At 45.4% G+C, this 24805-nt stretch overlaps 1 protein-coding gene across 1 annotated transcript in view; it reads right to left on the reverse strand.

Annotated features, from left to right (window-relative positions):
- The window catches only part of MICU1 (mitochondrial calcium uptake 1), a 145368-nt gene that overhangs the window by 48668 nt on the left and 71895 nt on the right, over positions 1-24805 (reverse strand). Inside the window, exons 6-8 of the mRNA XM_054382170.1 lie at positions 18290-18355; positions 16932-17046; positions 2237-2319 (exon numbers count right to left, since the gene is read on the reverse strand). Of these exons, the coding sequence (XP_054238145.1) occupies positions 2237-2319; positions 16932-17046; positions 18290-18355 (264 nt within the window). The remainder of the gene's footprint in view (positions 1-2236; positions 2320-16931; positions 17047-18289; positions 18356-24805) is intronic.

Raw genomic sequence — 24805 nt, forward strand, 5'->3', positions numbered from 1 at the left:
GTAGACACAAACTGGAACCCAGAAGGCTCCATCTGAATATGAGGAGAAACTTCTTTGGTGTGAAGGTGCTAGAGCCCTGGAGCAGGCTGCCCTGAGAGGTTGTGGAGTCTCCTTCTCTGCAAAGATTCCAAACCCACCTGGCCATTGTGATTCTGGGCAAGCTGCTGTGCTTTAGCAGGGAGGTAGGACTGGATGATCTCCTGAGATCCCTTCCAACCCTTCCTTCTGTGAAGTAAAAGGAGCAAACTCCTGGGTTTACATTACAAGCTGTCATGTGAAGGGATAGGACATTAGAGACAAATACACTACGTTCTCCCCAAAGTTTACATCCATTAACATCCAGTTCAGCAGATACATGAGGCAGCCCTGCAGCAAACTCCTCATCATGATATCATATCCACAGGTAACAATTTAAGAAGGAAGACAGCAAAAGATCAGAAGGGGAGGAATTAATTTAACAGACCTGCTCTGCCACAAGCTCTTCCCATTTATAGCAAGTGGCCCAAGGATGACCTCTTGCAGCCTGTTCTGAAGCTAACTGGTCATTCAATCAACTGATGAGCAAGAATTTGTAACTAGATTATTCAGGGCTGCTCTGTTCTCAGGTATCAGGACACAGCTTTTCACCTTCTCCAAGCACAGATATCCTCCAGCAGGAACAAACCCACAAGGGCAGGTTATTTTTTTTTTTACCCTTGCTTCCTTTGCCCAGAAGCAGCACCATCCCTTTACCCATTAAAGGTACAGGCCCTGAAGGACAGAAGCTCCTCTACCTTGTTCTTAACAACAGAAGTGGTCACTCTCTAATGCTATTAGAAACAGTGTGGCCAGCAGGACAAGGTCAGGGATTGTCCTTCTGTACTCAGTACTGGTGAGGCTGCACCTCAGATCCTGGGTTCAGTTTTGGGACCCTAACTTGAAGAAGGACATTGAGGTGCTGGAGTGTGCCCAGAGAAGGGCAACAGAGCTGGTGAAGTGTCTGGAGAAGAGGGCTGGTGAGGAGCAGATGAGGGACCTGGGGCTGTTTATTCTGGAGAAAAGCAAGCTCAGGGGAGGCAATCTGGCTCTCAACAGCTACCCGAGAGGAGACTGGAGTGAGGTGAGGGCTGGTCTCTTCTCCCAAGGAGAAAGTGATAGGACAAGAGGAAATGGCCTCAAGTTGTGTTAGGGCACATTAAGGTTGGACATTATGAACAATTTCTTCCTCAGAACAGTTGTCAAACCCTGGAAGAGGCTGCCCAGGGAAGTGGTGGGGAGAGCATGCTTAGAGGTATTTCAGAGCCGTGTAGACGTGGTGCTGAGGGACATGGTTTAGTGGTGACCTTGGCAGTGCTGGCTTAACAGCTGCACTTGATGATCTGAAAGGCCTTCTCCAAGCAAAACAGTTCTATGACTCCATGGCTCCCCATTCAACCAGTGGGTTCCCTTGTTTGCAAACACATGGACTCAGCCTTTCACAAGTAGCACACTATGGAGCTCTGCTAATATACAGCAACTTCAGGATGTTTATGAGTTTCTGAAGCTTTAAGGTTGTTTTCTACATCAGCAAGAAAACCACACACTTCTGCCTGGGGAGGTCAGATCTTTTCCCCACTGACAGCTCAAGGCTTCAACCTAGTCTCATTCCAACACAACCACAACCCATAGCTTGTAGGAGGACCTCATCAGGGTCAGACATGCTAAGCTAAGCTCATTAAAAAGCCTGCATCAAACTCCCTGTTGATGAAACCTTGTAGGAAGTAGGGAAAAGAAGCTAATGAAAAATATGTCCTCAATAAACACAGGTTTAGATTACATGGAGACAAGGAGCTCCATTGTTCTCTGAAGCAGACTCACTCTGGTTATTCTCCGAAGACAAACAAAATCAAGGAATGCTGAGAAAAAGTTGCTGAAGAAAGGAGGACCAAAATCCTATGACATCAGCAGAGTGGAAAAAAAACCCCAAAACATCTCTATCTACTTTGGAGGTGACATCTTGTAAAGACTCCTCAGTGACCAAGTCACATAGAAGGAAAGTTTATACTTAGTTGTCCTGATTCAAGGAAAAATTATGCCTTGAAATATCCAGCTAAAAAAAAAAGGCAGCAGGCACTGAGGCAACACAACAGAGCAGAGAAGGAAGAGACATAAACCAGCACTAACCCCTAAATATAAATCCCAGTGAGGTCACAGTGGAGTGCTGTACTTATGACTAAGATGCCACAGCATTAAGAAGTCAACCTGCTGTTCAACTTGCCTGCTCAAACTCTTCCATGTCCACCTCGCCGTCACCGTTCAGATCAAACATCTTGAAAGCGATTTCAAAATTCCTCTGGGGAGCTATAGGAAAAAAAAAAAAAACAACAAACCAAAAACTCACAATAAAAACCAGAGAGCAGTTAATGAAGCTACAAAAGCTCAATAAAAGAGGCACAAGTTCAGAATGACTCTATCCAAAAGGAATTTTCCATAATTCTTACTGTTTTAACAGGAAAATGCAGCTCGTGGGAACCTTTAGCTACGAGTTTCAGGGTATTCCTTTTAGCAAAGGTCTTGACAAGGAGGTTGGGAGGAGGAGAATTCTCTTGAGCAAAATTTATTTCATTCACAGGTGGAAAAAGCACACCAGCAAGATACCATCTGCTATTTCTGATGACAATCAACAGAAACTGACACTGCAGCAACAGCTCCAGCCTGCTCCATCGCTTTCACACCAATTTGGCCGGAGGACGTTCCTCTGGCACTGCAGAGCACTCTCCAAGCTTTGTGAAGCAGCTGGTGGGTGAGGAGCAGGCCTGGGCTTTGGGTAATTCTCTTCCAGACTCAGCTTGTCTCACAATGCAGATTTAAACAAATCATTACCAACTCTGCCTCAGTCCAGAGATGACACTGGGATAAGACATGAGCTGGAGCTCCCCAGCTGAGACACATCCAAGACAGCACAGTCCCTTATTTTCCACTGCATTTCAGCTGTCTTGTCATGGTTTATTTAACCAGAGCTCTGCAAAAGCATCACTTCCCAGCCACCCATCACAGCAACACCATGCTCTTTTCTTCTGCGTTCCACCAAAGTACATTTCCATTTGGGGTTCTGTATCCCATCACGATTTAAAGCTGCAACACCACCTTTTCACCTTGTTTTCTTTTTTTCCCCCAGATTAAGCTAATATATGAAATTTTATCTTGCTTTGCTACTTTCAAATACATGCCACCACCTAAATGGATTTTGGTGTTTGCTGGGATTTCTAGGGAATTATCTAAGCTCTAACAAGGGCTGTGGCCCTGGGCAGATTGATTTAGTTGGAGGTATCCCTGCTCACGGCAGTGGGGTTGGACAAGATGACCTTTGAGGGTTCCTTCAAACCCAATGCAATCTGTGGAACTGGGGTTGGAACTGGATGGCCTTTAGGGTCCCTTCCAACCCAAACCATTCTATGAATCTATAGGTCTGTAGCTTGTCATATTAAATGCTCAATTGAAATCTAGCCCCTTTTTTTGTTCTGAAGATGGCTTTTTCCCCACCCAAATCTGGCAGCAGGATGTGGATTACTGGTGAGGCTTATCCTTTTTCAACCTCGTCTGTTGCAATCAACCTCTACTATTTCTTGTGGATGCTCAAAAAGTAACTGAGCTTCTGCAACTAACACTCTGCGTTAAGGCATCTCCTAGATGAGGGTGGGAGGGAGAAATCACTCAGACAAAATAAAATTAACATGGAAATAACTGAACTGCAGTTGGTACCTTAGTTACAGCTTCAAGGCCAGGAGGTTTTTACATCACAGGATCATAGGATGTTATAGGTTGGAAGGGACCTCTGAAGATCATCAAGTCCAACCCCCCTGCCAGAGCACAGGTCACACAGGAATGCATCCAGATGGGTCTGGAAAGTCTCCAGAGAAGGAGACTCCACAACTACACTGGGCAGTCTGTTCCAGTGCTCTGTGAGCCTCACAGTGCAGAAGTTCCCCTTCATGTTGAGGTGGAACCTCCTATGCTGGAGTTTCTATCCATTGCCCCTTGTCTTATCACAGGGTGCAAGTGAGCAGAGGCTGTCCCATCCCTCTTGACACCCAGCCCTCAGATATCGATAGACATTGATCGGATCCCTTCTCAGTCTTCTCTTCTCCAGACTAAACAGCCCCAGGTCCCTCAGCCTCTGCTCATAGGGCAGTGCTCCAGTCCTTTCATCATCCTGGTAGCTCTGCACTGGACTCGTGTTTTCCCCTTGCTATAATAAAGTGCAGCACTTCATCACGACCAGACTCAGCCAGTATGTTAATGAGATGACTTTTCCCAATCACTTGGTGCCTTACCCAGATGTATGACAACACTAAACTCAGTGACAGGAACAGCCTGTCACTGACTGCTTGATCTATTCAGTGCACGGAGCCGTGCCGTCAGCATCTCTGGGGCTCCAATTTCTTGCTGCCAACCCTTCAGGCTCCGAATTCCAAACACCACGTGCTGCTGGCCACGTCTCCTGTGACCACAGTGACTGCCAGCAGCACGTGGTTGGGTTATCCTCCTTTCCATGCACAACCCTGCAGCAGCAGCTGTGCCTCCACCCAGCTTCTCGATCCTGCCTGCTGGCAGGAGGAGGCCTTTGCTGGCTACCCCTCCTTAATTCAGTGTTAGGTGAGCTGGAATCAGGGTGTCCAGCAGTCCCCACACCAACCTCATCTAGTTGAGGATGACCCTGCTGACTGCACAGGTTTGGACTAGATGACCTTTAAAGGTCCCTACCAACCTAAGCCATTCCATGAGTCTATGAAATTCATAATCTCTTCACTGATATGATCTAACTAAAGGGCCTTCTACAAAACCCCTCCTCTGTATCTCTCCCCCTCCTTCCTTCCTCACAGCCTTCCCTCCCCTTCCTTCCTTGCAGCCTTCCCCTCCCTCCCTGCCTTCCTTGCAGCCTTCACCTCCTGCCCTTCCTTCCTCCTCGTGGCCTTCCCCTCCCTCCCTGCCTTCCTTGCGGCCTTTACCTCCTTCCCTGCCTTCCTCTCAGCCTTCACCTCCTGCCCTTCCTTCCTTGCAGCCTTTGCCTCCTTCCACCATTTCCAGGGATGAATACCTCATTTCCTTGAAGAGCAACACTATTAATCACCCTCTAACTCTTTTAATGTTTCAACAACACATCTAGCTTGATGACATGGTTTAGTAGTCATGAGGTCTTGGGTGACAGGTTGGATTTTAATGATCCTTGAGGTCTTTTCCAACCTTATTGATGCTGTGATTTTGTGAAATGGCAAGCACTAGATGAAAGCCTGGACACAATTTCTCCTTACTGCCCCCCCTAAATCAAACAAAAGATTGTTTCCCCTCTGAGGTAGTAAGGGACTGTATCAAGCTTTAATCTTGTTACAAGATCACACAATGCCTTGAGTTGGAAGGGACCCTTAAAGATCAAAGAATCACAGAATCATTGAAGGTTGGAAAAGACCTCTAAGACCCAGCCCAACCATCAACCTAACACCACCATGGCCATCAAACCATGTCCCAGGTGCCATGGCCACACATTTCTTGAACACCTCCAGGAATGGTGACTCCACCACCTCCGTGGGCAGCCTGTTCCAATGCCTGACCACTCTTGCAGCAAAGAAATTCTTCCTAATACCCAACCTGAACTTCCCCAACACCCTAGAAAAAGAACAATTTCCAATCTCATCTTTCTTCCCCCATTTTCCCTGCCCAGGTACAACAATGTATATTCTGAGATTGGAAAAATCTGTTCCTTCTTGTTAGGAATTGGTGTTTTGGTTGACTTTTTCTCCCTCTTTTCTTTAAGGACACATGTACCAACACATCCCACTTGTGCAGACACAAGATGAAGAGAGAAAGCAAGATGCTTATAAACTTGCCCTCCCAAAGCCCATCTCCTTCCTCTCCCTTCTCTAAATAGACATTTTCAAGAGTAGTTTAGCAAAGCTCCAGAAGAGACCATCATTTGCAAAATTCAAATGAACAATTCAGCAGGAAAAAAGAAAAAAAAAAGTAAATCTGCAGGGTCAGTATTTTCTAAGGATAGGAGAAGGAAATTGGCTTTAAATTAGCAAATTTAATTACTTCATTCCTTTAGCTAATAAGTGACACTGCCTGTTTCCTCCTCTGATCTGCCTATCTAACTCCAATTACTTGTAATGACACTTAAGTCCAACAGACCTGAGTCTGAGCCAGAGAGATCAGAGAGCACTGAAGACAATTAGCTCATCCTGCTCCTCTTGGGTGTGATGCTTCTGACTTTGGATTTACCAGGGAAGATTCATCCCCACAGCAACTGATTCCCCCCCCTTGCCCACCCTGCCCCTGATCTAAGTGTTGCTTACACCAGCCTGTAGAACTTCCAGTTCTCTTCTTCCTCTTGTATTTACACCTTCCAGAAGCTTGCAGACCATGAAAGCAGCAGATACTGTTTTGCCCAGCTAAATTTAGCCTTTCTTTTCCTCCTCATTTTTTCTGCCCTCAATCTGACCATTAATGACTGCAGCATCTCCAAATTTCATAGAATGGTCCAGGCCAGAAGGGACCACCAAAGGTCACCCAGTCTGACCTCCCTGTAGTCAGGAGGGACATTCCCAACTAGATCAGGTTGCCCAGGGCCTCGTTGAGCCTCACCTCAAGTATCTCCAGGGATGGAGCCTCAACCAACCTCCCCGGGCAACCTGTTCCAGTGTTCCACCACCCTCATAGGAAAGAACTTCTTCCTAACATCCAATCTAAATCTGCTCTTCTCTAGTTTGAAGCCATTGTCCCTTGTCCTGTCCCTGCAGGCCTTTGTAAACAGTCTCTCTCCAGCCTTCCTGTAGCCCCCTTCAGGTACTGGCAGGCTGCTATTAGGACTCCCCAGAGCCTTCTCTTCTCCAGGCTGAACACCCCCAGCTCCCTCAGCCTGTCCTCATAGCAGAGCTCCTCCAACCCCCTGATCATTTCCCTGGCCCTCCTCTGGACCCTCTCCATCAGCTCCATATCCTTCCTATACTGAGGGCTCCAGACCTGCACACAGTACTCCAGATGAGGTCTCCCCAGAGCAGAGCAAAGTGGCAGAATCACCTCTCTGGCTCTGCTGGCAGTGCTGCTTTTGATGCAGCCCAGGCTGTGATTTGCCTTCTGGGCTGCAAGCTCACACTGCCTGCTCCTGTCCAGCTTCTCATCCATCAGCACCCCCAAGTCCTTTTCCACAGGGCTGCTTTCTAACACTTCTTCTCCCATTCTGTATTGATAGTGAGGATTGTTCCAGCCCAGGTGCAGAACCTTGCACTTGCTCTTGTTTCCCCATTTCCCCATGGCCTCCTTAATTAAGACACCTCAAAATGACTGCAATATTCCTTCTGTGATGGTGATCAAACCCATTTAGAAGTCTGTTTGGTTTAATAGGGCATGATGGTTTCTCCAAGAGAAAGCCATTCCTGGATTTGCCCCAAATGCTCTGCTGCCTTTCCAGCTTTCTGGGATTTTGCAGGCTACTTCCACACCATTATTTCTGGCATTATTAAGAATCAAGATCTTTCACTACAACTCATTTCCTTTAGACAATGAGTTAGGAACTGGGCAGGACCAACCACAGGTTCTTTCCTAGTTGTATTTCTAGTCTTTAGGCGTGCACAAGGATTCAGTGGCTTACTAATGATGCCTCCACTCCATTAACAGAAACAAAAACATGCTACTGCAGCCCACATCAACATAATTAGTGAGTCTCCTATTCCTAACTTTGAAATATATGTAACCATACCTAGAAAGATGAGGTTGAAAGCATTCTGGAGATCCATAGCTCCACCAGCTCTACACATCAAGCTACTTTTTCATGGAACCATGGAAAGGACTGGGTTGGAAGAGACCTTTAAAGGTCATCTACTCCAACCCCCAGCAGTCAGCAAGGACATCTGCAAGTAAAACAGGTTGCTCATAGCCCCAAACAGCCTGACCTGGAATGGTTCCAGGGATGGGGCTTCTACCACCTCTCTTGTATCAATCTTTCTCTTTTAGTTTAAACCATTGCCCCTTGTCCCACAGCAACAGGCCCTGCTAAAAAGTCTGTCCCCAGATTTCTTATCAGCCCCTCTAAGCACTGGAAGGTCTCCCCAGGCTTCTGTTCTCCAGGCTAAATAATCCCAACTCTCTCAGCCTGGCTTCACAGCAGAGGGCTTCCAGCCTTCCCATCATTGGTACAGCTTCTTCTAGCCCTGCTCCAACAGGTCAATGTCTCTCCTGTACTGAGAACTCCAGAGTTGGCCCCAGCACTGCAGGTGGGGTCTCAGCAGAGCAGAGGGGCAGAATCCCCTCCCTCCCCCTGCTGCCCATTCTGCTGGGGATCATCCCAGGACAAGGCTGGGTCTGGGCTGTGAGCGCATGGTGCCAGCTCATGTCCAGCTTTTCACCCACCAGCACCCAACTAACCTGGCAGTTCATGCAAAGGGTAACTGACATTTGTCTTGACTCATTTCTTCAAGCATTCGGGAACAGAAGGGCAGGGAAAAAAAAAAAAAACAAAACCAAACCAACCCTCCTGAGCCACAAGCAGCAGTGTTACAAAGTTGAGCAGCCTTCAGCAGGCAAACAGATGGTGAGCAGCAGCAGTGACCACACTGATGGAACCCACTCAGCTCCATCAGCATAAAGCCCTAGGGAACCTCTGAGGGATCAGATGGGTTGATTACGCCTCTAAGTCAATTATGTGATTTTTAACTATTTTAGATTATTCAACAGACCAATTTGCAGCACTCCATTGCTCTTTATTGCCATTTATACTCACCAGAAGCAATGCATTCTGAAAGACAGTAAGTGCCCACTAAGGAGGAAAGCCACATTTTACTGTTTTTGCTCTCTTTTGCTTGGATGACCTTTGAGGGTCCCTTCCAACCCAATGCAATCTGTCAATCTGTAATCTCATGAGGTTCAAGAAGGCAAAGAGCAAGGTCATGGACCTAAATTGGGGCAACCCTTTATATCAACACAGGCTGTGAGATGATGAGATTGAGAGCAGCCCTGAAGAAAAGGACTTGGACCCCCAAGAGCTGGTGGATGAAGAGCTAGACATGAGCCAGCAATGGGCACTTGCAGCCCAGAAGGCCAATGGCATCCTGGGCTGCATCAAAAGAAGTGTGGCCAGCAGATGGAGAGAGGTGATTCTGCCCCTCTGCTCTGGTGAAACCTCACCTGGAGTACTGTGTCCAGCTCTGGAGTCCTCAACACAAGAGAAACATGGACCTGCAGAAATGGGTCCAGAAGAAGGCCACCAAGATGATCACAGGGCTGGAGCACCTCTCCTGTGGGGACAGGCTGAGAGAAGCAGGGCTGTTCAGCCTGGAGAAGAGAAGGCTCCAAGGAGACCTTAGAGCTATATTTCAATATGTGAAGGGGACATACAGAAAAGCTGGGGAGGGACTGTTTTGAAGGCCTTGGAGTGATAGGATGAGAGGCAATGGGTTGAAACTGGAGCAGGGCAGTTTTAGGTTGGACATTAGGAGGAAGCTCTTCACAATGAGAGTGGTGAAATACTGGAACAGGCTGCCCAGGGATGTGGTTGAGGTCCTGCCCCTGGAGACATTCAAGGTTAAACTTGATGAGGCTTTGAGCAACCTGATCTAGTTGGAGATGTCCCTGCTAACCACAGGGGGGGTGGGCAAGATGACCTTCAAGAGTCCCTTTCAACCTGATTCTGCCATCACAATTCCCACCTTCCTTTGCTTCCAGGGGAGCAGCACCAAAGAGTATTTCCTCCAGAGGACTTTGCAGAGCCTACAGTGCTATTTCTATCTACTTTCATGAGCAGGTAAAAACCAACCCCCAAACTCCTCCTTTGCTCTGCTGTTTGGATTTTCCCCATGTAGTGGGAGGGGAGGTGAGACTCAGTGTGGCCCTGGGCAGCCTGATCTAGTTGGAGGTGTCCCTGCTGACTATAGGGGAGTCGGACAAGATGACCTTTGAGGGTCCCTTCCCACCCAATGCAATCTGTGTGAATCCTCTGACTGCTTCTTCTCCATCTGTCCCAAAACTTAAGACAAATCTATGTACATAGGCATTAATACACCACAGCTGGGGGGGGGGAATCTATCTTGATACTCAGCCCAACATTAACACAGCCCTCCTGAAGCGGACAAAGAGTTTCATCTCAGGGTGGTTATTCAAGCCTTGCAGCTATAACCATATTTTCTCTTTTCCTTTTTTTTTTTTTAAGGTCATAACATTAACAAAATCTTACTTTTGTTACCTCCAGCCAAACATTAATCAAGATTTCTTTCCCCTCCCTTATTAATTTACATGGATCAGCATGGTCATTATTCTGTCTGGCTCTGCACAGTAGTATCTTAGCCCAAAAAATCTTTCACAAGGACCCATTTCTGTTTGAAGGAAAGAACTGGAGTCAGAAAGCAACACCCCATACCAGAGAACAGCCAGCAGCCCAGCACTGGTGTCCAGCTCACTGTAAGTGACTGCACCAGTAACAGGGCAGAGGAAGATGATGCACTTCCATGTACTGCATCTGCAATGAAGCTGAAGGGTCTGGAGAACAGGTCTGGTGAGGAGCACACCTGAGGGAGCTGAAGAGGTTTAGGCTGAAGAAGAGGCTGAGGGGAGATCTCGGTGCTCTCCAAAACTCCCTAACAGGAGGTTGGAGGTCAAAGAATCATAGAATGGTAAGGGTTGGAAGGGACCTCCAGAGATCAATTCCAACTGCCCTTGCCAAAGCAGGACCCACCTAGGGCAGGTCACACAGGAACACATCCAGATGGGTTTCTAGGGGAGGAGACTCCACAACCTCACTGGACAGCCTGCTCCAGGGCTCTGTCAGCCTCACAGTAAAAAAGTTTCTTTCTCATGTTGAGGTGGAATTTCCTGTGACTGAGTTTATGTCCATTGCCCCTCATCCTGTCCCTAGGTATCACTGAAAAGAGACTGGCTCCATCCTCCTGACAGCCACTGTTCAGATATTTGCAGACTTCGACAAGGTCCCCTCTCAGTCTTCTCTTCATCAGATTAATCAGCCCCAGGTCTCTCAGTCTTTTCTCATAAGAGAGATGCACCAAGGAGGACATAGAGTTGCTAGAGCAGGGCCAAAGACAATCAATGAAGCTAGTGAAGGGCCTGGAGAACAGGTCTGGTGAGGAGCAGCTGAGGGACCTGGGGTTGTTTAAGCTGAAGAAGAGGCTGAGGGCAGACCTCATTGCTCTCCACAACTCCCTGAAAGGAGGTTGGAGTGAGGTGGGATCATCTTTTCTCCCAAGTAACTACTGATAGCAGTAGAGGAGCTCTCAAGTTGCACAGGGACCTGATCAGGGCATAATATCCAGCCAGAAAATGATTTCCATTTCTGGATGGCTTGGGACTTTTTTCCTACACAGGAAAAAACAAATAAGAGGTGAACCCACCCTAGGCAAGAAGCCTCTTGCCCCCAAGAAGGGGCAAGCAGGCTGTGCAGGAGATGAAGGTAGAAGGAGCTGCAGGTCTGCTGCAAGAGCTCTGGCAAAAGACTAATGACTTTGGTTTGAGCCAAGGTTATTTAATCCTCCATCCAGAAGGAGTAAATCCAGGCACAGCGACAGTCCAATTACAGCAACACCACCAACCACTTCTTCCAACCCAGCTCCCTTCAGTGCCTGTTCATCAAGTCAGCATTAGCACTCCTGGACAACAGACCAACTTGGCTCTGAAATTAAAAGTTGCTGCTGATGGAAAAGCTCTTTCCCTCCTTCCTCTACCCTGTCCTGAAGGATCAAAAGTAAAAACCTCTCTGGTCAGGGAAGCGACACCTTTGCTTTCCTGTGATGTTGTGCCTGGGGAGGTTTACAGGCTCACAGGGTGTTAGGTGTTGAAGGGACCTCCAGAAATCATTGAGTCCAACCTCCCTGCCAGAGCAGGACCATAGAATCTAGTGCAGGTCACACTGGAACACATCCAGATATGTCTGGAAAGTCTCCAGAGAAGACCGGAGACAGGGGAAAATGTCTTTCCCGCAAGAGTGGTCAGGCACTGGAACAGGCTGCCCAGGGAGGCAGTGGAGTCACCATCCCTGGAGGTGTTCAAGAAATGTGTAGACGTAGCACTCTGGGACATGGTTTAATGGCCATGGTGGTGTTGGGTTGCTCGTTGGCCTCAATGTTAGTCACAATTCTATGGTTCCATGAAATCCCACTGGCATTTTGCTTATCCCTTATTTTGTTCCTCTTCCTACCTCTGCCCCAAAACACAGGGAGCGCCCAAAGCGACAGGAACCGTGTGGTATCCTCAAGGCCACTCAGCTCCCAGTGCCTTTGCTAGAAGGCTGACTTCCTGAAGCAGTTAAATGCTGTGTTATTAGTTGTTTTAAAAATACTCTTTCACAGAAGCATGGCAGCTGATGAGAACAGACAGTGCTGGAGCGAGAAATCGCTTGTAAATAAAATACGGTGACAGACTTCATTTTCTGTGAGATATGCAAACAGCTCTCCACGAGCAACAGACAGATGAAGCCTCTCTCCTCCTCTCCCTCCCCAGCAGCTGCCACGTGCTTCACGTTTATGAGAATACAACTGAATTCAGCTCCAGCTGAAGCTGCAAAGACAAATGAAATGAAAAGCTTTGGCAAAGTGCTCTCAAAACCCAGTAGAGCCAAAGACTGTAAAACAATTCTTTGATTCTATGAAAGACACAGAATGAAAATCACTAAGGCTGGAAAAGATCTCTAAGGTCACTGAAGTCCAACCATCGACCCAAGACCACCATGCCCATTAAACTACAGCCCACAGTGCCATGTCCACATGTTTTGAACACCTCCAGGGACGGTGACTCCACCACCTCCCTGCTGGGCAGCCTGTTCTAATCCCTGACCACTCTTGCAGCAAAGAAATTTTTCCCATTTATCCAAACCTCCCCTGGCACAATTTCAGGCCATTTCTCTTGTTCTGTCACCTGACACTGGGAAGAAGAGACCAATCCCCACCTCACCCCAACCTCGTTTCAGGGAGCAGTAGAGAGCCAGAAGGTCTGTCCTCAGCATGCCAAGGAGCACAACAACATGAAGCCTGCTGGGTTTCTTGGTTTCAGAGGTTAGCATTGATCTGTTCTGAGCTCAGGAACCTAAACCAGACTATGATTGACAAGGAGCACAACAACATGAAGCCTGCTGGGTTTCTTGGTTTCAGAGGTTAGCATTGATCTATTCTGAGCTCAGGAACCCAAACCAGGCTATGACTGACCTCTCTACATCACTTCTGAGCATGGCAGAGGGAGCATTTCTCCTTCCTGCTTCCTATCCTCAGATCCAATCTCACACTCCCCTTCTGTTTGCCCAGCTTAAATGCTCACATACCACTTTCTCAACATTTAGTGGCTTTTAGCTATTTGATACAATCTATAGCTTGCTCTTGTCCAGATACCTCCTTAGTGTCTGGGTTATTTAAATAACTCTGTGAGAAAACCAATATTGAAACGTCAGGTTTGAGATGTACTTTCCTCAATCTATTTTATTTATTTCCCAGGGAAGGAAAAATAATCAGGAACTACTGGATTCCTGCAAGATCATATTTACTGGTAGGAGGGTAAACCAGTGTGGCATAGAATTTTCCATCTAGCCAGAGAGCAAGGTTTAGTTGGGAGTTCTATTTCCATAAAAGAAAATGCTTTCAACATGAAAGCAAAACTCTTCCTCTGGGGCGTCACAGTTTGACAGCAGCTCCAGAGAACTTCCTCCATCTTCAATGTCTATCAGCAAACTCCCAAAGTACCTAGAAGTCAACCAGTAAGTCACAGAACACTTATGTTTCTTCCTCTTTTCATCTCCCTCCATCTTTTTTGAAAGCTCCTTCTTTGCCCACTCGTCAAAGCACAAACCACCCAATTCCATCTCCTCTTTTTAGTAGGATCCCTCATTAGCTCTGAACACATTTAAAAGTCCACAACCAAGTGGAGTAAACCCAATTCTTCCCATGCAGCCCTCCAAAACAAGGCTGGCTGCTACTGTAGTAGAAGGTGATCCCTTTTATTCTCACAACAAAGAAATTAAACCAAAGCAAGAACAATTTCTCTTGCTACTGCCTGCAGAAGCACATGAAATTAGTTCTGTGCCCTGCATACTTGATGAGGGGGTTGTTCACCACCAGCATGGTCATCAAGGCAAGGGCACGAGTGGTTGCTAAACCAGCTCCAGGAATGCAATACTGTAGGTTTGTGAGGTCACTGTCATCTGTGGAGACTCAGATGAAAAGCTCTTGCTACTCAAGTGAAAATACTTTAGATTATTTGGGCGAGACTAACGGAAGAAAAGAGAGGCAAAAGTCTTCAGAGTCAATTCTGAGACTCAGGCAAACAAACAAAAGCAGATTAAAATCATAAGGCACTCTGTCTTGAACTGGCTTGAACTGCCAGTGTCTGCTTTCATGATATGAATGTCACACGTACATCTTCTCACCATGTCCATTTGATAACAGACAAGACCTTGAACGCTGCTTCTCCCTTGTAACAGATCCTCCTAAGTGCTGTGTTCAGTAAATGAAGAGCTGCCTCTTGCACTTGCCTGTGTGTACAGCATGCAAGGAGGTGGGGAGGGGGGAAACCCCAAAGTTTCAAGGTCTTGTTTGTTGTCAAATACACATGGTGAGAAGATGTGTGTGTGACATTCATGTCATGAAAGCAAACACTGATAGCTAAAGTCAGTTGAAGCCAGAGTGTTTGTTTGCTTTATGGTTTTACAAACCAGTGGTGCAACAGTGCTCAATACTCCCTGAATAGCACAGGGTAGGTAGCAATGGGAGTCTACAGTGAACTGGGAAGTGCCCAGCTTTTCAGTTCCTGCAATGAGGACATCATGAAACAGATTTTTATACTGAGGGTGATGAGACAGAGGCTGGTGGGTGAAAAGCTGGACATGAGCCAGCACCATGCACTCACAGCCCAGAGTCAGTGGTGTCCTGGGCTGATCCCCAGCAGCGTCCTGGGCTGATCCCCAGCAGTGTGGGCAGCAGGAGGGAGGGGATTCTGCCCCTGTGCTCTGCTGAGACACCACCTGCAGTGCTGGGGAGTCCTGCTCTGGAGTCTTCAGCACAGACAGGGATCTATTGGAGTGGGGCTAGAAGAGGCTACAGCAATGATGGGAGGGCTGGAAGCCCTCTGCTGTGAGGCCAGGGTGAGAGAGTTGGGGTTGTTCAGCCTGGAGAAGGGAAGGCTTCTTGTGGCATTTCAGTACTTAAAGAGGCCTACAAGAAAGCTGAGGACAGACTTTTAAGCAGGGCCTGTTATGATAGGATGGTTTTAAAACTAGATGAGGGAGATTGAGACTTAGAGAGAGGGAAGAAATATTTCACACTGAGGGTGCTGAGAGCCTGGCCTAGGTTGCCTGGACAGGTGGTAGAAGCCCCATACCTGGAGTCATTTCAGGTGAGGTTGTTTAGGGCTTTGAGCAGCTGCTCTAGTTGCAGATGTCCCCACTGACTGCAGGGGGTTGGACTGGATGACCTTTGAAGGCCCCTTCCAACCCAAACAATTTTGTAATTCTGTGATAAGACTAAATGGTCAAGTATTCTCTCTCTGGTTTTGTTGTTGGTTTTTGGTTGGTTGGGGTTTTTTTGTTTGTTTTTCTGTTTTTTCCCTGAAAAATAAAAAGTCCTAAGTTTACTTGGACAGTGCCATATTCCCCATTACTCCACATTTTCTAATAGGGCTGAAAAATAACTGGCATTTCTGTTGACTTTCCTGTTTATGATGTGTCCTTTTCCAAGCAGCTAGAGAAGCTCTGCAGATCAGGTTTGCAGCCTGCTTTCTCCATGAAGAAAGTCCAGAAGTGCCATTTGACGTTACCAACGGCATCAGTTTCACTGCTTCTTGCCAACAAAGCAAACTTTTAACTGCCAGCACTCTGAGTGCAGAAGACTTTGCTGGAACAGATTAGTAGGTCACAGAAATATCACAGATGCAAGTCAAGTATGGCAGGGTGAAAAGACAGAAGGTATCTAATGATACTTGTTGAAATGTAAACAGCTTTACTTCTCTCCTCATGGGATTACATCATGGACAAGCCTCGGCCTACTCCAGTGCAAGTACAGCTGGAAAAAAGAGTTTCAACAGTCTTATAACAAGAGAAGAGCTGGAAAGCAATATTCATCCCAACACAAGAATATCACAATAAGGTATCCAGTTTTGAGCTCCCCAGTTCAAAGGAGACAGATCTACTGGAGAGAGTCCAACTGAGAGGTACAAGGATGATTTCAGGACTTAAAGAAAGACTGAGAGACCTGGAGCTGTTTAATCTTGAGAGAAGAAGGCTGAGAGGGGATCTGATCAATGCCTATAAATATTTTAGGGGTGGATGTCAGGATGAAGGTGCCAGGCTCTTTTCAGTGGTGCCCAGTGACAGGGCACAGAACGATGGGTACAAGCTGGAACACAAGGAACAAGGAGGTTCCACCTCAACATGAAAAAAACCTTCTTTACTGTGAGGGTGACAGAGCCCTGGCGTAGGCTGCTCAGAGAGGTTTTGGAGTCTCCTTTCCTGGAGACTTTCAAGACCCATCTGGATGCATTCCTGTGTGACCTGCTCTAGGTGATCCTGCTTTGGCAGGGGAGTGGAATGATCTCTGGAGGTTCCTTCCAACCCCTCGCATTCTGTGATTCTACGATTCCATGAACACAGCTCAACAACCCATCTCCATTTACTGTTTTTTACAGCAGGTCAAATGACCCATTGAAAAAAAAAAAATTGCCACATTTTCAAATGAGAAATAAGTCCCCAGAAGTCATCAATCTGCTCTTTCTGAGCCACTCCAAGCTAAATCTAAACCAGATGAAGCAAGAGCAATCATTCCCTCATCTCGAGTTTCAAGCGATCAAGAACTCCTTTTAGGGAAATGCATGTGGACAACAACAGCAAACTCATTGCTTGTAAACCTTCTAAACTGAAAAAAAAAAAACCAAAAAAACAAAACCTCCAAACAGTAATTGCAGAGAAAAAATACCACCTCCCCACCCCCCAGTGTACTTACTGGAAAGGACAGTCGTGAGGAAGATGTAGTCTGAAAAAGAAATGAGCCCACATTCTCCAAGTGCATAAAAGATGCTGTCTTCATCAGCAAACTTCTCCCTCTCCTGGGATAATTTCTGTTTGTTCACCCCAAAAAGATAAAAAAACAGCAATCAATTAAAGAGAGAAATGGGAGGCTTTATCTCTATCCTTACTACTAACAAGCCATTCCACACACACACACACACACCTGTGCCATCTCCATTCACATTCAGTGGACCTTTTCCAGCCTTCAAATCTGTCAGAAATCCTCTGCTAAGAGCTTCTCCATCTCAAGGAGTTGCACAGTATTAACCAGTTGGTTTAGCCTAGCTGAAATAGAGATAAAATTATCTGCTTAAAACTGGCTGAATCTTTGAGAGATTTAGTTATGGAAATCAAGGAGGTGTTTTTTTTTTTTTAATAGAGCATTCAAAAGGAAATTTTTATCTTTCAGTAAGAGTGTTTTAGTTGTACTCTTTTGTAGCAGTAGTCGAGAAAACTGATCCACATGAACATAAAGAATGATCAACGTTATCAGAACCTTGTTGTTATCAGAAGCACAGGGTTCAGGAATGAGCTGAGCAAGCCCACCAAGAGGACTAGGACTGATATCAATCTCAGTCTCTCCCTTTTTTGCTCCAGTTCTTTCTCAGCACCTTGTTTTAAAAAGAAAATCCCATGTAGTTTATCAGCTCATGTCCCTGACTAAGCTCAAAACCCAAGGCCCTTTGATCTGCTGAAGCTTCAAAGACTGAAAAGGATCCATAAAACTGTTAGGAGCTGCACACTGAAATCCACACTAGTGACCCATTTTGAGGACACAGCAGGAAGAGGCTCACACACACACACACACACAGAGAGAGGAAAAGGAAATTACTATCAGGAAAAGTAGGCATGGATGGGGTTATTCCACAGAAACCAGGTCATGCAAGCACAGAAGCAGGGTGAAAGCAAGGCTGAATTTAGGGCTGGATTCAGGCCAAACCACCGACAAACACCACCACACCGAGGGGCCAGCTACACGACCGGCCCCCCCCGTTACCTCTGTCTAGCGGAGATCCCATCATATACAAGATAAAGGAAAGAAAACTGGTTAACTGACAATAAAAGAAGCAGGCACAACATAACATCAAGTTGAACAGTTAGACTTGCGAAGGGCAAGAAAGTTGGAAAGCAACCAGGTGGTTGCTTTGACTGGACGCTGCTAAGAAGCCTAAGTAGACATCCCAGCGAGTGTTAGCATGTAGCCTTTCTCTGTCAGACCCACTCTCTGCAGCTGTTGTCTCTCATCCACCTCAGGTTTGGTTTTTTTTTTTTCTTTGTTGAGAGAGAACTCACCATTGTGTGTGGCTGCAGAGTGGGGATGAGCTCAGCTAATAATTTAGATGAAAACTTAACCCGTATCTGGCTCGGAAACCACAAGAAAAGACAAAAACAATCATATAGATGACTGAAAATTACACTTAGCAGGGAAAATAAGCTCAGCTCTATTGATCAACTAACTAAAAGTCTCTTCCCAGTATCTCTGCCTTTGCCATCTGGAGAGCGTGAGGAATTCAATAAGAGGTGAATCACTACCAGCAAACAACATGCTAATGCACTTCATGCATGAGAACTGTGATTTATGCTTAGAGGAAACCAGGTTGAAGTAGCATTTACTGAAGAAAACAAAACCAACTCCACCTTTTCTTTCCTTCCCATCGAGATGGCTCCGAAGCAAAATTATCCTGTACATAAGCATCAGTGTTAAGTGCAGTCTGGTTTACCTTTCATCTGATTTGAGGAGAAAGCAGTTTTCTGTGGTTGCTGCCGGTGGTGTTGCCAGCAGCATCTCACCTGCTCATGTGATTTAACTCCTTTCCCTCTGACTGCCTATCTTAAGCAACCTTCATCATAAACTAGCTATTAGCATCCTGCTTTAGGATCCCACTAAAAAGTTCCAGAGATTGGCTTATTAATTTTTTTGAGTTTCTTGCTGTACTTCATTTTAAGTACACAGTCAGCGTCAAACAGCTCTAAATATTCCTCATCCGCTGAAACCTACATCCACAGACTAGCAACAAAAAGTTAATAAATTAGTTGCTCTCTGAAATACAAAGGTGGAGAGAGATGGGAAGGAGAAGCATTTACTCATTTGTATCTTACCATGAGCAAACAAAGTAAAAAAAATGGTATTTCCTTCTTTTAAACAAAGACCTACTTGCCAGAAACCTGGGGAAGGGGAATGTACTCTGGGACTGTGGTGCTCAGTCTGCCTGCAGCCAATGGGAAACTGAATTTCTCCCACTGCTCTCAGGAGAAAATATAAATTGACCTGATGATGAAGGTTTTCATGCTGCCAGCACTAGAAGGACAGAAGTTTAAAAAAATTTCACACCTCTCCCATTTATTTTTTTTCCTTCTGTCTCATTGAGGAGTTATGTGTTTGATGGCCTTCAACAAAGCACACAGGAAGCTTGTCTTGCTATGGGAAAGACTGAAAACATCCTTCTCAGGTGTTCTTCCCCACCATGAAACATTATATTCCATAGAATGATGTTACGACCCTCAGGAAAACCAAGCAAAACACTAAAGAAAAATCAATAATATCATTTTACAAATCACAATGTGGACTGTTGTGATCCCTCCAAATTCAAGGGGGATGATGCAAAGTCAGTTTTCAATAGCACCTAAAACCACTGTCTGCAGACCTCCACATCCTACTTTCCTTCCACATACCTTACCACCCCTTTTAGCCTGAAAGGTAATGCACAGGATGAGAAAAATGCAGGGGGGGCAAAAAGTCCCCCTCCAAGCCTCCATGCTCTTTTAGAGATGTGTCATCTTCACACATTATTTATCCACAGGACAACTTCCACATTTCCTACCTTTTCATATCTGAACACCACCTAATTCTGAAAGTGCTCAGTTAAAACAGTCAAAAGTCTTCCATTTAAGAATTGTTTCCCTGTGTTAAACCCATTCCCAAAACCAGAGTAATTGGTTAAGATCATTCAGCACATCCAAAACAACATTCAAAACAAGCATCCACAAGTGAGCAAGCCACAGGAAACAGTTTACAATTATACTGTGTCTTTTCATCAAGCAGTAGATTCATATTAAAACAAGCAAACAAATGAGCAGACATCCAAATTAACATGTGAAAAGAGGAAAAAAAAAAAAGAAAGAAAATCCAAAGACATCATTGCTTTTGGCACAAGCATGGCTATGTGAGTTCAGTGAAAAGCCACCGGTCTGGTCTCAGTGGAATAAAACATTTTACTGGCACACAGGCAGATGTTCTTGCAGCACCAGACATCACCAACAGGTAAAAAAACATCACGTCATTGCACTTCAACACCCAAACCTTGGTTTGGCCTTTCCAGCTTGGGCTCCAAGCCCAACAGGCAGCACCAGAACATACAATCTTAGAATTGGTTTGGTTGGAAAAACCCTCTAAGGTCATCCAGTCCAACTGTCAACCCAACACCACCATGGCCATTAAACCATGTCCCAAACTGCCATGGCCACATGGTTCTTGAACACCTCCAGGGATGGTGACTCCACCACCACCTCCCTGGGCAGTGATAGGATTAAGGTGGGTAGTGTCTTTGCAAAATGAAGAATTGGCTAAGAGAGAGCTGAAATAACAAAGAAGAGAACCAGACAGTTCATCTTGTCTATGTGTATCTAAATCACAACTAGCCTCTGCTAAGGGCCTTATCTGGGGTCTTGCTGAAAATCCGTAGGGGGCTGTCTGAAGACAACAGACACTGAACACAGCCTGAACTTCTGAACTTTTAGGACAGAGTGCAGGCTTAATAGACTACTGAATATTAACTCCTCCACCCAGAGAAGTGAAGAACCTAATTTAAATCAACACACATTGTATGATGCAGGGGGGTTACCTGTGAAGGGGGACACATAGTATCAGGAAGACTGTAAATCCTGAGTACCTTAGCCAATGGAGAAAGGGAGAGGGAAATTAGTATCTGGGAATTTGGGATAAAAGGGAAGCTGTACCTTCCAGCAATTTGAGAGACCCCACAGAGAATTGTCCTGTGGACTCTCCCTTTGTTTGAATAAAGTTTTACAAGACTCTTCTGTCTTTGTTGTGAAAAGGAATTTCTAGATCAGATTAACTTTTCTTTACAGCAGCCTATTCTGATGCCTGACCACTCCATCAGAAAAGAAATTGTTCCTAATACTCAACCCAAACCTCCCCTGGCACAATTTCAGGCCATTTCCTGAAATTTAGGGAAGTTCAGCATGGGTTTAACATCCCAACAATCAAATTCTCCTAAACCTGTGTGCTGTAGGAAACCAAACTGCCAAATGCAGGCAGCTCCTTGGCCTTAGGTTATGGGCTAGCTGCAAGCAAAGCACCCAAAGATAAATCACAACCCTCACATATTCTACTCCAAAACTCATCTACGGCTGGAGCCTCCCTCAAGCCAAACACAACTCCAAGGTAACAAAAGATTTCGGAGAAAAAAAAACCCTCCCTGAGTGTCCTTCCATTACTTGCCAAATACTATCTTTACTTTAGATTTTAAAACTGCTCTACCAGGGGCTGAATGAAGAGTGAACTTCTACTTAATGATGAAATCTTACTACTGAATTCTGAAAAGCTGATAAAAGGAGGTAATCTTTTGCACAGGAAGGGAGGTGCTGTTGTTTGCTCTGCATTTCTAATGCCCCTTTAGAAAAGCCTCATCAGCTAAATCTTTGCAGCTCCTGCTTCATTTTGCATTTCAGAAGCGACTTAATGAGCGGCATTTAATTTGCCACTTCGGGGAGAAGACGTTCTTGGGAAATCACTCAGGGCTGACAGTTTGTGTTTCAATCTGGAGGAGAAAACACACTTTGGGCACCTTGACTCACACCACTTGTACACACACACACACCCATACCCCCCCACCTTTGTACTGATGTGCACCAAAGCTTCAGGAATGATCAGCCTTACATGTGACCACTTGACAGTGACTTAATGCCTTCCAAAAAGGACAACAAAATAAAATATCCATGTGCATGCAAAATAAGGAGCATTTCTCCAGATCCAGAAAAGAGTCAATCAGGAAGAAATCTGAGATGAAGCATAACCATCTTATATTGACAAACTCAGTTTGTTCCTTCTTAAAAGAAATACTTTAAGGCTACCCATATCATGTGAGCAAATACAGGACCACGAATGTTTCAGTGAAGTCACCTTGCTGCAAAGCAATTCTCTTTCAGTCCCAACTGACCACCTTCAGTTCTGCAAAGCATTTAGAAGACATTTGTTAATGTCTTTCTTTCGTGGGTCACTGTAGGCATGTAGGAAAAGGGGTTAAATTGCTGTCTGTTCAGCATGAAAAAGAAAGGCTCTCTCTGGGCTTCCCCGCCCCCCACCCCCCAAAAAAAAAAAAAAAAAAAAAAAAAAAAATCAGTGTTACAAATTGGCCTCATCTAGAATCATAGAATTGTTAGAGTAGGAAGGGACCTCAAGGATCATCCAGTTCCAACCCCCCTGCCATGGGCAGAGATGCCTCACACTAGAGCAGGTTGCTCACAGCCACATCCAGCCTGGCTGCAAAAACCTCCAGGGATGAGGCTTCCACCACCTCCCTGGGCAACCTGTCCCAGGGTCTCACCACCCTCATGGGGAAGAATTTCTTCCTTAAATCCAATTTAAATCTACCCATGTCTGTTTTTGCTCCGTTTCCCCTAGTCCTACCACTACCCACCACCCTAAAAAGTCCCTCCCCAGCTTTCTTGTAGCCCCTTTAAGATACTGGAAAGCCACAATAAGGTCCCCTCAGAATCTTCTCCTGAAGAGCCTGGACTGAACAGCCCCAATGTAAGCAATTTCTTTCCTTCCTTCTGAGTTTCTGGGTTTATAATGTAAACCTAAGCCTCCATATTTATTCTAATTTTCATACAATCACAGAATGGTTTGGGTTGGAAGGGACCTTGAAAATCAGTTAGTTCCAAACCCCCTGCCATGGGCAAGGTATCCTTCCACTAGCTTAGGTTGCTCAAGGCCTCATCCAACCTGGCCTTGAACACCTCAAGGGAAGGGACATCCACAACCTCCCTGGACAACCTGTTTCAATGTCTCACCCACCTTCACCATAAAGAATTTCCTCCTAATCTCCAGTCTAAATCTGCCCTCCTCAAGCTTCAATCCATTCCCTCTCACCCTATCACTACAAGCCCTTGTAAAAAGTCCCTTCCCTTGTCACTTTACCATTGAAGTCTCACCACAAAGAGGAAAAGAACCCCAGAGCAGGACATGTCCATGTAACTTTAAGCAGTGCACACAGGCATTATGTGCTATTGGTCCTTCTTGCACGTGTCTTGATACCTTGGGCTTAGAATCATGGAATTGTTTTGGTTGGAAGAGACCTTTAAGATTACTGAATCCAACCATTAACCCAGCAGTGCCAGGTCACCATTGAACCATGCCTGTCAGCACCACTTCCACGTGGCTTTTCAAACTCTCCAGGGATGAGGACACCCACCAATGCCCTGGGCAGCCTGGTCCAAGGCTTGACAGTCCTTTGGAGGAAGAAATTTTTCTTAATATCCAACCTAAACCTTCCCTGGTGCAACTTGAGGTCATTTTCCTCTTGTCCTACCTAAATCAGTAGGTGAGATTCCTGTAAATAAAATACCCTATCGGCAATCCTTCTAGGAATGGGAAAACAAATCTTTTTGTACAATTTATTAGACAACCCATTTGATTAATGTATTTTAAACATTCTTTCAGTATTTACCAGGCATATTGTTTGACATCTTTAATAAAAACTATTAACTGGCATCTGCCCCCTCCTTAGTGCTGTGCAGCATTTAAAAGTGCAGTGATGTGGCTTCCATGTGCCTGGTCCAGCAGAGCCTGCAGGACAGCAGAACTGCTAAAATCTGGGGAAATATGTATTGAGCCACTCACTGATCAACATGTTTGCAGCAGATGCTCTGCATTAGTCTATCACACAAGCTAGAAAAAAAGGGAAAACCCTTAAGAAATACAAGTGGAAGCTGCAGGCAGAGCAGTAACTAAAAATATGAGTGCTTTGAACTCTGCATCAAAATGCTGAGCTTGAGGCCCTGAAATGAGAGAGATTTTTTCATTTTTGCTCTTTTTTTTTTTCTTGGGAAGATATAAACTTTCAAGAAGCCAAGTCATGCATTTAGAGATTTCATGACAACTCATGTTGGCACCTCACTCCCTACATTAAGGAAATTGAAATAAAGAAAAAGGCCTTCAGAAACAGATTTTAAAATAGAGCTTTTCAGACCAGTTGTTCAAAACTGAGAGGAAAAGAGGTAGGGAAGGACCCTCTGTGCTATGAAACAAGGGCAAAAAAAGAAAAGAAAAAGGACTAGGGGGAGAATTCAAGAATTTAGAGGGTTTTAAAGTGAACTTTATAATGCAGATACACAATAAGTCATTTTAGATGCATTAAGATTGCCCTTTCGGTATCTCTAAATAAGAAAACTTTTAAGGGTTGTGATGAAAGCAGAGCTTTCTGAAACTCTCAAACCTCTTCAGAGAGTGGAAAAGTTCACAGCATCAATACCAGTGCCTCTAGATAATTTACTGGGAAGCCTACACACTAATACAAGCAAACACAAACAGATTCTGCATGGCAAATCATGGTGAGTGAGTGTTAGCATCAGAAAATTATTCAAATTTACTGTTGGCAGAGAAATGCTGCAGCTTATGGCCTTTCAAGAGTGCATTTATTTTAATAAAGAGTTTATTAAACCCCTGTATATGTAAACAGAGACAAACATCACAGAATCATAGAATGGTTTGGAAGGGACCTCAAAGATCACCTGGTTCCAACCCCTCTGCCATGGGCAGTGACACCTTCCACTAGCCCAGGTTGC

The sequence above is a fragment of the Indicator indicator genome, chromosome 7 (genome assembly GCF_027791375.1).
Source record: "Indicator indicator isolate 239-I01 chromosome 7, UM_Iind_1.1, whole genome shotgun sequence".
Classification (NCBI taxonomy): Eukaryota; Metazoa; Chordata; class Aves; order Piciformes; family Indicatoridae; genus Indicator; species Indicator indicator.